A 13185-nucleotide genomic window follows, 5' to 3' on the forward strand; every position below is an offset into this window, starting at 1 on the left:
GTGTGAGCGACCTGCTCTGCCTTGCTGTCCCTGTTCAGAAGAAAGCGAGGAGGCCAACAGATGACCTTTCACCAACTAATATTTGTCTATTCATTGAGAACTGTCAGATGGTAGAATAAAGGGAAGCTGAGGCATTCACAGTTTTTATTTGCTGCAGTTCAGTGCTCAAGGATACGCATAAGATATTTTTGGCCCTTGATCTAAGCCTGGAAGAAAGGCCGTTCTATCATTCAGCTTTGTACTGGGTACTGTTCGTGGATATTCTGGTGATCAGTGCTTTCCTGCCTCATGAGGCTAATGACAGTTAGCCTTATGAAGTATCAAAGGGAGATCAAACTGCTTAATGTAGTTTTCATATGAAATTGAGAGTCAGTGATGCCTGTTTGATATGTGTGTGTTTTCAGTTATCTTTTCACCAAAATATTTGGTTGACTAAGCTACACTATTTTCTGATCATGCTCCATATGAAGAGCACTCAAAATGGCCTTTAGATTTTATATTTGGCTTTTATAACCCTTGGCCAAAGAACTGCGTGTGATTGTTGCAATGTCTCTCCCATTTTTTAGAGAAGACATGGCTCTCCCATGCTTGCTGGTGTTTAGCTGTTGCAGATCAATCACCTAGAACACAGAATGATATGTTTTTTCCTAGGATTCAATTTGTGGTGTTTCCTTGGGTAAATCTTAGAAGTGTGTGCATGGGTATGTATGTACAAGGGGGAGTGTTGGCAATTTTTAAGGGAAATGGAATAGACATCTTTGTGTGTATCTACTTTCTTTCTCTGTTGTTAACGACAGGTTCAGGTTAGGAGAATGGATCTTTTTATTTTTTAAAAAAGCCATTAACACCTGATTGCTTCTTCTTTATACTGAGGAACAAGTTAGAGTGGACTTAAAAGGAATTTAATTTTAGAATATAAAAGTCAAGACCAAGGAAAATAAGACAAAATTCTTCCTCAGCCCAAAGCTGGCAATAGTTTTTGTTTTTCTGGTCTCTCAGGAATTGTTGTCAAAGTATGTTTTTCCTTTCCCTCAGGCCCCCTTTCTTCCCCATCCTTGAGCTTCCTTACCGCATTTTCAGCCCTTGCCTCTCTTTACCATCATTTCTGCTTGTCACCAACAATTGTTGCCAGCAATGGAACTCTCCTAATTCTGCCAGCTTAGCTGCCTTTTAAAGGGAAGAAGCCTCTCGCCCCCACGGCCTATTAACCCCTTCTGGAGCCCTGAAAAGATGGCAAGAGGCCCACAGTGATTCCTTTGCCTTTTTTGCTTCTCTTGCCCCATGTACAATTTTAGAGTCTATCAATAGTTCCCTGTTCCAGTGGGAGGGAAGGAGTTACCAGGGCATTCACCATTCTTGTAGGGCTTGGCTGTGGGCACCCAGACTGCCTTCTGGCTAGGGTGACTGGTGAGGTGGGTGCCAGCTTCTTCAGGGGCTTAGGGTGAGGTTCTGAATGAGGGAGGCAAAACCCAAGTCAGTCCACCTCCCCAGAGGTGCACAGAGCATTCCTCTGCTTTGCCCTCTAGGGACTGCAGTGAAGCACTTCTGTGGGAGCTTTATCCTTGCACCCAAACCTCCTACTGGGCCACTCACACCATGGCTGCTGCCCCACTGTGTCTTCCCTAGAACGGACAGTGGTACGTTTGTCCTTTACTCAAACTATCAAACTTCTAATGGGTGTTTTCCTCTCTTCATCTTCACTCTCCCAGTCCAGTCTGACTTTTTTTTGGGGGGGGGGCGGTCAGGATGTACCATTTTCTATGATTCTTATCTGAAATTCAGAGAAGACTTTTTGAGCAAGTTGGGATACAGTTAAGTTTTAAGACCTAATTCTCTGGTCTTGAGCCCTTCCTCAGTGATATACCAATCTAAATTTTGGGTCTGTGGCCTTGAAGGCCTCCCTTTTGGATGGGAGAGAACACAGTGGTGCTGGGAGGCCAAGGGGAGAATCGACAGCTGGCAGGGGTGGGACACAGGCAGGGTAGAAAGGTAGGAGGGAAGGCACTGGCTGGTACTGGATAGTCTAGAAAGAGGGAGGAGGTACCCTGGAAGGAATGAAGTCGTGCCCTTGAAATGCCCCTCAGCGCCCAGTGACCTGGTAGCCTCTGATCAGTATCATTATGTACGCTAATAAACGTGTATCTGTTCTAGGTAAGCCCATTGGTTGAGTAGGTGATGATTCAGGTTCAGAAATTTAGAACGTGAAACAGTTCTAAATTTTTAGGAAAGGATTACCCTGATGGTACCTGCAGCCTGCTTCCCTTATGGGCTTAAAACAAGATCACATTTAAGAGAAAAGCAGTCTGCATGCAGTTTTAGATCTTCTGTGATTCACATCTCCCCTTCTGGCAATGTGTAGTACCTTGTAGATGGTCATTTTGATAGGGAAGCTCTGGGGACAAGGCAAAGGTGCTGAGATATTTTCTACACTCCTGGAAAGAACCCTTGAGAACAGGCTACATGGCGCAAAGAGGGGAGTCTAGTCAGCCCAGGCTTCTTTGAGGAACTTGCAAAGCTACAGGTGTGGAGGTTCCAGTTTGCAACGTGGATCCTGCAGTTCCTTGTTATTTCCCCTAAGCCACCAAGGGAAGCAAGATAGGAAGGTTTATGAGGCTTCAGGCAGAAAGAAGGCATTTCAAGGAAGGTGGTGGTGGCCCAAAGACTAGACCTCATGTCCCTTCTCTGGTTGTGTCTTTTATGCTAGAAGAGCACCTCTTTCTGATGAGGAGTCTACGACAGGTGACTGCCAGCACTTTGGATCTCAGGAGTTTTGTGTCAGCAGCAGTTTTTCCAAGGTAAGTGGCTGTGCGGTGGCACATGCCACCCTCCAAAGGGTGGAGCTGATCTGCCCGGGTGATGTGCCCAGTCTGCCATCCTCAGAAGGGGGACAGGAAGGGACAGGGTATTTCCCAGGAATTACTGTTTGTGAGACAGAACTTGGCCAGCTGCTCTTTGTTTCTGCCGAGACCTGGTTGGTCGAGTTGCAAAGAGGAGCAGCAGTTACCTCTCTTGGGCCTTGGGACACTTGCACCATCCACAGGGAGCTAGCTACTAAGACAGGCATGCTGTTCTGTCATTGCAGGTGGAGCTCACAGCAGTTGGAAGTGGCAGCAATGCCCGGGGGGCAGACCCAGATGGCAGTGCAACAGAAAAACTTGGGCACAAGTCAGAAGACAAGCCTGACAACCCCCAGTCGAAAATGGACTATGCTGGGAATGTGGCAGAGGCTGAGGGCCTCTTGGTGCCCCTGAGCAACCCTGGAGATGGGCTAAAGCTTCCTCCTCCTGACGGTGCTGAGGCAAGCAACAGCAGGGCTGACTGCTCCTGGACTCCCCTCAACACTCAAATGAGCAAACAGGTGGACTGCTCACCTGCTGGGTTAAAGGCAGGTGTTGGGGAGAAGAATACTTTCATTTTGGCAACTCTGGGAACTGGAGTTCCTGTAGAGGGAGCCCTGCCTCTGGTTACCACTAACTTTAGTCCTCTGCCAGCCCCCATCTGCCCGCCTGCTGCCAGTTCAGCCTCTATCCCCCCGTCTGTTCCGGATCCATTCCAGGTTCCCCTCTCTGTCCCTGCCCCGGTTCCCCATTCTGGGCTGGTTCCTGTCCAGGTTGCTACTTCGGTTCCAGCTCCTTCCCCTCCCTTAGCACCAGTTCCAGCTCTGGCTCCTGCACCACCATCAGTGCCCACTCTCATCTCTGATTCGAACCCCCTCTCAGTTTCGGCCTCAGTCTTGGTGCCTGTGCCAGCTTCTGCTCCGCCCTCAGGCCCAGTTCCCCTGTCAGCTCCAGCCCCTACTCCTATCTCAGTCCCAGTTTCAGCTCCTTCCTTGGCTTTGATCCAGGCTCCTGTACCCCCTTCGGCTCCGACCCTCGTCCTCGCGCCTGTCCCCACTCCAGTTCTGGCTCCCCTGCCAGCATCCACACCTCCAGCAGCTCCTGGCCCTCCATCAGTGCCAATGGCAACTCCAACCCCATCCTCTGGCCCACCTTCTACCCCAACTCTCATCCCTGCCTTTGCTCCTACGCCGGTGCCTGCACCCACCCCAGCCCCAATCTTTACTCCAGCCCCCACGCCCATGCCAGCTGCCACGCCAACTGCAATTCCCACATCTGCACCCATCCCTGCCTCCTTTAGCTTGAGTCGAGTGTGTTTTCCTACAGCTCAGGCACCAGCTATGCAAAAAGTCCCTCTTTCCTTTCAGCCAGGGACAGTACTGACCCCAAGCCAGCCACTAGTGTATATCCCGCCTCCAAGCTGTGGGCAGCCGCTCAGTGTGGCCACACTGCCAACCACCCTAGGGGTCTCCTCTACACTTACACTCCCTGTCCTGCCATCGTATCTGCAGGACAGGTGTCTCCCAGGCGTGTTGGCCTCCCCAGAACTACGGTCTTACCCCTATGCATTTTCTGTGGCCCGACCTCTGACTTCAGATTCCAAGCTGGTCTCTCTGGAGGTGAACAGGCTTCCATGTGCTTCCTCATCCGGCAGCACCAGTACCCAGCCTGTGCCTGATGGGGTCCCTGGGCCTTTGGCAGATACTTCCCTCTCTACTGCTTCTACCAAGGTGCTTCCAGCGCCACAGCCTTTGCTGCCAGCCCGCAGCATGAGCTCAGCCCCACCGCACCCCACCAAGATGCCGGGTGGCACCGAGCAGCAAACAGAAGGGACTTCCGTCACCTTCTCTCCCTTGAAGTCACCTCCACAGCTGGAGCGAGAGATGGCCTCTCCACCTGAGTGCAGTGAGATGCCCCTAGACCTTTCCTCCAAGTCCAATCGCCAGAAACTTCCATTGCCGAACCAACGCAAGACACCTCCCATGCCCGTGTTGACCCCAGTGCACACCAGCAGCAAGGCCCTCCTCTCTACAGTCCTGTCTAGGTCTCAGCGCACAACGCAGGCTGCTGGCAGCAATGTCACCTCATGCTTGGGCTCCACTGCCTCACCTTTTGTCATCTTTCCTGAGATCGTGAGGAATGGGGACCCAAGCACTTGGGTGAAGAACTCAACTGCGCTTATCAGTACTATTCCCGGCACCTACGTAGGTGTGGCCAACCCAGTGCCTGCCTCTCTGCTGCTGAACAAAGAGCCCAATCTGGGCCTCAACCGAGACCCCTGCCATCTCCCCAAGCAGGAGCCCATCTCCATCATTGATCAAGGAGAGCCTAAGAGCACTGGTGCCACTTGTGGCAAGAAGGGTAGCCAGGCTGGGACTGAAGGACAGCCAAGCACCGTCAAACGTTATACCCCAGCCCGCATTGCCCCAGGGCTGCCGGGCTGCCAAACCAAGGAGCTCTCTCTGTGGAAGCCCACAGGGTCAACAAATATTTACCCACGGTGTTCAGTCAATGGGAAACCCACCAGCACCCAGGTCTTGCCTGTTGGCTGGTCACCATATCACCAAGCATCTCTGCTTTCCATTGGCATTTCTAGTGCCGGACAATTGACCCCCAGTCAGGGGGTGCCCATTAGGCCTACCAGCGTTGTTTCTGAGTTTTCTGGCGTGCCATCTTTTGGCCCCAGTGAAACTGTGCATGGACTTCCTGAGGGACAGCCACGGCCTGGGGGTCCCTTTGCTCCAGATCAGGACACTGGCACAAAGAACAAAACCTGCCGGATTGCTGCCAAGCCTTATGAAGAACAAGTCAGCCCTGTCCTCCTGACACTCAGCCCTCAGACAGGGACCCTAGCGCTGTCTGTTCAGCCTAGCAGTGGGGACATAAGAGTGAGTCATGGGCCTGAGGAATCAGAGAGCCACCTCTGCCCTGACAGCACTCCTAAGACAGAAGGCCCCCAGGGGACTTGTGGTCTGAAGCTGGTAGGAGATACGAAGCCTAAGAACCAAGTGCTGGCCACCTATATGTCCCATGAGCTGGTCCTGGCCACCTCCCAGAACCTACGTAAGATGCCCGAGCTGCCTTCGCTACCTCATGACAGCTGCCCCAAGGAACTCATCTTGGAGATGGCCCCAAGCGGCAAGAGGGGCTCCAGCACAGAACTTTCGCAGCTTGGAAGCCAGGTAGACTTGGGGCGGGTGAAAATGGAGAAGGTAGATGGTGATGTGGTCTTCAATTTAGCTTCCTGCTTTCGGGCTGATGGCCTCCCAGCAGCTCCTCAGAGGGGCCAACCTGAAGTTCGGAGTAAGGCTGGGCAGGCTCGAGTGAAACAGGAAAGTGTAGGAGTCTTTGCTTGCAAGAACAAGTGGCAGCCAGACTCAGTAGTGACTGATGGGGTGACTGAACCTCTGCCACCCAAGAAAATGAAGTGTGGCAAAGAGAAGGATGGTGAGGAACAGCAGCAACAAGCCAAGGCCATGTCCCGGAGTTCCCATGGACTCAAGGTGAGTACTGGGCTGAGGTTGAGGGCAAGGCCAAGATACAGGGGGTCTGCTTTATCCTGCACATGTCAACCTTTTTTAACTGTGGTAGTGTTCTTGAGTAGCTCTGCGAACTGAACTGACTGGGAGGGCTTGTGTAAAGTGAATAATGACCTCCTGTTCCCTTTGTAAGTCACATTCTCCATATATGGTGTTACAGCATGGGGGAAGGGCTGGCTTGTATTTTGTAGGATGTGGGAAGTGATTTGGCCCCTAAAGCAAGGGAAGCCATTGTCCTAGATGAAGTTGGAAAGCAGAAGGAATTGGCAAGGGAAATCAGTAACAGTCCCTTTCCTGCATAACCATTCTTCTTTTGACTTTTCTGAGATGACTGCTAGCCTTGACAACTTGGGGCCCAGGGAGGGAAGGAGCCTTTGACAGGGTTGTTCTCTGCACTACTGGGGGAGTCTGCTTATGATTTGCTTGTAGTTTAGTGGGGCTAGAGCTAACTTGGCATCTGGGCTTATGTGCCAGTTTCCTTCCCCCCAAATTCTGCCTACTGGGAATTTGATGTGAAAGGCTGGTGGGTATCTGGGTCTGGATTCTTAAAAGGCTAAGGATGGTGGCAGGGTTCTAGACAAAAAGGTGGGCCAAAAGGACTCAACTTGAATCCAGTGGTCCTCAAGAGGGGATATGAAAGCCATTGGTGATCCAGGGAGATTATTGAAGCAGTTGATGATAGGGCTTATTCAAAATATGGAGCAAGTTGAAGTTCTGTCAACAAGACTTTAAATTAGATGTTGATATACATTGATCAAAAGATTTCTAGCCCTGAATTTTTTTGTGGCGGTAGTTCTTAGTCTTTTTTGGACTATGGAGCACTTTGAGAAGTAATGAGAGCTATAGACCCTCTCCCCAGAAACATAAGCTCAGAATCTTGTCAATAATTTCAGGGGGTTCACGGATCTACCCCTTCCCCAAAGCCCACCCATGGACTTGAGGTTAAGAACCCCTGGGACAGAATTTGGGTGGGTTTTACTCAATGACCTCGCAACCGCCTCTGTATAGCAGAGATGTGCCAAGGAGGAATATAGGTCATGATGTAGTAGAGCATTTGCTCAGGAAACTGGGATCTGCTCATGGTGGTAACAAAAATAATAATAATTCATGTCATTATAGATGTTGCCATTTGTTGAACTCCCACTGTACACCAAGTGCTTTCTACATATGTCATCTAACTTAATCCTTACAATAATCCTATGAGGTAAACACTACATCCAATTTACAGATTAGAAAAGAAAGGAAACAGACTGAGTGGGTGAGTTACCCAAAGTTACAAAGCTATTAAATGGCAGGGCTGGAACTCAGACTCAGATCTCATTGGCTCCAAAGTTCATGTTCATCTTCAGCTATACCATCTTCCACTCTCCTTATGTATAGCTATTTCACTGACCACTTAGCAAGTGTTTGTTGAGCAGCTCCTACATTCCAGTTCCTCCTGGGCAGTGGAAATACATCATTAGGAGAGCAGTATAATGCTTTTTGTGTGTGTGGAGTGTGCTCTCTGGAGCCAGGCACAGTACCTGAGTTTGAATCTTGGCCCTACTTCTTAGCTGAATGACGTCAGTCAAGTTATTTAATCTCTCTGGCCCTCAGTTTTCTCATCTGTACAGAGACAATACTACCTACTCATAAGGCAGTGTAAAGATTAAATGAGATGATGATGTTAAATGTCCAGAATAAGCAAATCAATAGAGGTAGAAAGTAGGTCAGTGGTTGCCTAAGACTGGTAGGGATGGGGAATTGGGGAGTAATGGCTTCATGGATATGGAGTTTACATTAGAGGTGATTGAAAAAGTTCTGGGACTAGATAGTGATGATGGTTACATAACTCTGTGACTGTATTAAAAACAATTGAATTGTAAACTTAAATAAATGAATTGTATGGTGTATCTCAATAAATTATATGCCAACGAAGTTGTTTTTTTAAAAAAAAGATTTAATGAGGTGATATACGTAAATGCTGAGAACAGTTCCTGTCACTTAGTAGGTTCTCAGTAAGTGGTAGCAGCCACTGTTATTGTTAGTATTGCCAACAAAATAGATGTTGTCCCTGCTCTCACAGAGCTTATGTCTTGTAGATGGTCCAGTGACAGGTCGGCACTGCCTCTTCCTATACTGGATGAACAGCTATCTGGCTCACTGACAGATGCAGAGGGCAGAGAATAAAGTTACAGGATCAGGGGCCTTGAAGTGGCCCTTAGCAAAACCTTATAATGATTTAATTAATGTCCATTTTTCACAAGAACAAATAACTTAGATCTTTATTTACTTATGTTCCATTTTCCTGAGAAAGAAACTGTTGATAAGCAAACTATGATCAGGGGTTAATTCAAAGCAGCCCCTTTTCAGGACGTTCCCAAATATCAGAAAAGTCACCTATCTCCAACCTCACCTGCCCCGAGGCTTCGCAGAATCCTTGGGCCTACTGAATCATCTGAGAAGAAGGAGTTCTGCTTCATCTGGGTGTATTTTATTGTCTTATCATCCTTTGGAAAACCTTTTTAAAACTCTGCTCACTGGAATATTCATTTTACACAGTCTCCCCACCCTTTCAACTTTTTGCCTAAGTTGAAGTACGCAACATATTTTTACCCTCAGTGCTGCCCTTGCAGAAGATACAGACAAAAATATCTTCTAGATGTTGTACTTGTTTTTGTCTGTCTTAGGAAGTAAAAATTAATGATCTGTACTTGAAAGAGCCAGCTAAAATGATATTTAGAAATAAATAGGACATGTTAAAATTTACATACATGGAAATTTATTCTCCCTGGCTTGAAATAGTTTTTCTCTGGCCATACCTGAAGGTCAGATTTTAAGAAGCAATTTCCCATCTTCCTCTTTCCTCTCCAATACTTTGTTTTTCTCTTAACACTTTGGTTTGTAGGAACTGGCAGCAAGCAAAGAGGGGAACAGAACTTGAATTTTGAGCTCAGCTCTCAGCTAAATAAGAAGCAGGAGGAATTCATGGGATAGTAGGAATCCCTGGAATTTGATGGGGAATGGTGACTTCCCTGACCCTGGAAAATTGAGACACTTCCCCCCCCCCCCGAAAATGTTCCATCAATAAGGTATCTGCCATTCCCTTAGTTGGAGTTAGATAGTGATAACCTTATAGAAGATGGCATGTGGGTCTCCTGGGGGATAGGGGACAACTTTTCCTAGGGTCTACTTTCATTGTTGAGACTTTCTATTTATTGTGTACTCCCTGGATCCTAGAATACTAGAAATCCCTACCTTGCCCTATTTCTTGTTTGGTGGCATGGAGAGACCTCAAAGCTTATGAGAATATATGACTGTTAGGCTGAGAGTGTCCTTGTAGTGTATAAGTACAACCATTGTGCTTATTTGACACACCAGTCAGTAGGTGAGAGTGGGGCTGAGCAAAACAGTCAAAGACACAGGTATGGAAATTGAGAAGTGATGTAAAGAGGACCAGGCTAGGAACCAGAAGCCCTGGGTCTTAGTCCCAGGTCTGCCAATTTGCCACTGCAAGTGTAAATGAGCCAACTTGTAGGTTTGCCTAGTAAGTGGCAGCCCCTGAGTGAGCAGATACCATGGGTTGTGTGTTGCCCCGGACAAATCATTTAACTTATTGTGTTGGAGCCTAAGTTTCCTTATCTGTTCAATGGGATGATTTTAGATTCTCCGCTCAGGGTTTTTGGAGAATATCAAATCAAATAATAGAGTATTGTGAAAAGTCGAAAGTAGTACAGAGTACAAAATAGCATTATTAATAATGCCTGGACTTTTAAATGTCTTTTATGGAAAGTGTGGGGAGATTTTAACTGCTCCTGTGTTGTGCCTTTCTTCTTGCCTTAGTTGAATCTATTTTTTGGTATTAATTTACATGTGAACATAGACAGTTTATCTTGGGTTGGCCAATGTTGCACATTATTTTCAGTTGTAGCTGTCAATACCATTCACAGGGAAGTTATTCGGACAATGTAGTCACCCAACTTGCATAAGAGGCATTTTTGTTTTCTACCCATCTCTCTATTGCTGTTTGGGTATAGAGAGTATGGAGATGGACTTTGTACCTTTTAAAATGATGTTGGGTGTTTCTTTGGCTTATAAATGTAGACTCTGTAAACCTTTTTAAAACGGTAGGGTATGGATGTCTCCAGGGATTAGCTAGGGCACAGGATTTAGTCCAGAAAATCCTCGCTAGCCCACTGTAGAAGGTAGCAGGTAGCCCTTTCCCTTGGCCCCCACCTGGGCAGCTCATGTCCATGTCAGAATAAGGGCACAGGGCTCAGCATTAGGAGAGCTTTCTTAGGAAATGAGACTGGTCCCAGAACTGACCCTCTTTACCTCTCTACAGTGCCGGAAGCCACCCAGCGACCCCCAGGAACCCACCAAGAAAAGTCCCAGGGGAGCTTCAGATTCAGGAAAAGAGCACAATGGAGTCAGGGTAAAGCACAAGCACCGAAAGCCAACCAAGCCAGAGTCCCAGTCTCCAGGAAAACGAGCTGATGGCCATGAGGAAGGTAGGCCCCCAGGTCCTGGCCCTCTGGGCTGGGCTGCAGAGGGATCCCTATGGTAGGCTCAGGGGAGGGGCTCTGATTCTGACCAAAAAGTGAGACTTCCTCACTCTGGAAGGAAGATAAAATTGACACCCCTGAAATCAAAGTCAAAGGAGGGGAGAAGTGGCTTATTGGGTTTGCCCAAGTCACTAGAATAAGGCACACCCTGAAGACTGAAAGAGACAGTTTTCAGACAAAAGTCAGTCCCACAACAGAGTAGCCAACCCATTACCCTGCAAAGGGTTTAATGAGGATCGAGACTAAAACAGCAGAATGGGGTCCATTACACTGTTTTCTCTACCTTTGGTGTATTTGAAAATTCTCATTATAAAAAGCTAAAAGTTAATAGCTTGCTAGCTAACTAGTTAGAAAGGTTTAGAGAAATCTTAAACCCTTATTGTTTAGGGACACACAGGATATTTGGGATGGGGAGATTTGTACTTAGCCTGTATACTCTGCCACTAATAGTTCCTTGGCACCCACATCAGAGAGGAAACCCAGCTATTTCTGCCCACAGTAGCCTGTGTTCAGGGCCTTGACCATCTGACACAACCTGCCTCTTTCTAGTTTGTTCTTATTTAGCAGTTTCCCTCTTTCCACCACTTCCTGCTTTCCTCTTCCTGTCTCACCCAATCTTCTAAGCTTCATCGAGGTTGCATTTTTTGGGGGACCGGCTCCAGTTCTGTTAGAACTTTGTGGAGGTGCAGCAGCCGCACAGTTGCACAGGCAGCCTAGCCTTGTGGCATGTTGGCTAATCGATTTAGTGCACTGCCTTTTTTTGGTATCAGCAAAAATGACCCAACTCCTAATTTTCAAAAACCACTGGGAAATGTTCCTTCTCTAAAAGAGTTATGTAGATGATAGCATAAGAGGAGCTGATAAATGAAACCCAGGGAAAACACAAACCCTCCCTTGAATTTTTTTTTTCATTTGAGCCTCTTAGGGGAGCTTTCCAGTCCTTAGACTCTGATTATGACATTTCTGTCTTTTGCCCCCAAATCACACATTACTTCAGGTTCCTTGGAGAAGAAAGGAAAGAGCAGTTTCCGTGACTTCATCCCCGTGGTTCTGAGCACCCGGACGCGCAGTCAGTCTGGTGAGTAAGTCTGAGGCTGTGTCCCATCTTGGCACTTCTCTACCGAGAGAGGTAGCAATCTGGCTGAATGATTTTGCTGTTGGCTCAGGTGGAGAGTCGGGAATTTGATTCACTGTGTCAAGATGCCCAGATGCTGGTGGTGACACAAGAGGCCAGGGTGGGGACTGGGGGACATTGCCCCCAATTTTAGGACTATTTGCTTAGCTTTTCAGAGCAGGGATTTAGCATCTCTTGTTGGCAGTCAATGGTGGAAAGAGGAAAGGCCTGCGCCACTGGGGAAAACTAGTTCTACTCTAAGCTTTGGCATCTAATGATTATTAGGGCCAATCTCAGGTACAGACATTGAACTTTTGGGCCTCTGTCTTATTGCCCTATGTGATAGGTGTTATGAAAATTGGAAATGGTCATTGAGTAGTCAGGGCCAGTAGTATCACATATGGTCTTCTGATTTTGTATTGGTCAACCCCCAGTGTTTAAAAGGGATAGCCCTTTCCAGCCACCTCTATTGTCTGCTAGCTGCCGTGTTGGTACATAGTGCTGAAAATGGTTGCCCCGATTCACCCAGATTTTCATGCAGGGTGGATAGAATGGGGAAACAGGGCACATTGTAAACTCAGTTATCTGACATTCTGTTCACTAGCACCTCAGCACATAGACAGCTCAGTGGTAATTGGGGCTCATAATGACAGCCTGAAGGCCTCACAAAATCCTCAAGTGTCTTCTGAATCATTGAAGAGAGAATTCCATTTTAGTGTTAAACACATTGTACTGCATTTGATTCTTTGGAAACTGGAGATTCTTGTGTGAGCTCTATGGTGATTCTGTATTAACCAGAATATTAGATTAATCAGAACACTTTGTTCCCTGTCTGGTCTGTATAATGGAAAGTTTGCTGGATATTTGCTGTCTTTAAGTGGTCTGACAGACTTGAAGCTTTGGTCAAGGGCTGCTCTGTTTGCCTCAAACCATTTCTTCCTTCTGCTGACCTTACTTAGCTTTGGAGATCATTGAGTTAATAGTGAGGCCTTGAGAGAAAAAGGGTGGTGTTTTAGAGCTGTTTCTGAGGAAGATGTCAGTTCTCCTGTAGTGCTAAATCGGGCCAATTTAGGATTTGTACTTCTGTTGTTAGCAGAGTTGAAGGAAGAGGTGAGGAGAAAAATGGCCTCTTGGCAAGGTGGCAGAGGAGG

General features: G+C 47.4%; 1 protein-coding gene across 10 annotated transcripts in view; it reads left to right on the plus strand.

Annotated features, from left to right (window-relative positions):
* The window catches only part of BCORL1 (BCL6 corepressor like 1), a 57501-nt gene that overhangs the window by 18357 nt on the left and 25959 nt on the right, over nucleotides 1-13185 (plus strand). For 9 of the 10 annotated variants that reach the window (XM_016152772.2, XM_016152768.2, XM_036226398.1 and 6 more), the window contains 4 exons: nucleotides 2705-2795; nucleotides 3083-6340; nucleotides 10701-10866; nucleotides 11918-11998. In XM_016152772.2, coding sequence (XP_016008258.1) covers nucleotides 2705-2795; nucleotides 3083-6340; nucleotides 10701-10866; nucleotides 11918-11998 — 3596 coding nt within the window. Of the gene's footprint in view, nucleotides 1-1526; nucleotides 1638-2704; nucleotides 2796-3082; nucleotides 6341-10700; nucleotides 10867-11917; nucleotides 11999-13185 lie in introns of all 10 variants that reach the window. The other variant, XM_036226399.1, reaches the window with a different exon arrangement.

Source organism: Rousettus aegyptiacus, unplaced genomic scaffold (assembly GCF_014176215.1).
Source record: "Rousettus aegyptiacus isolate mRouAeg1 unplaced genomic scaffold, mRouAeg1.p scaffold_m13_p_9, whole genome shotgun sequence".
Lineage (NCBI taxonomy): Eukaryota > Metazoa > Chordata > Mammalia > Chiroptera > Pteropodidae > Rousettus > Rousettus aegyptiacus.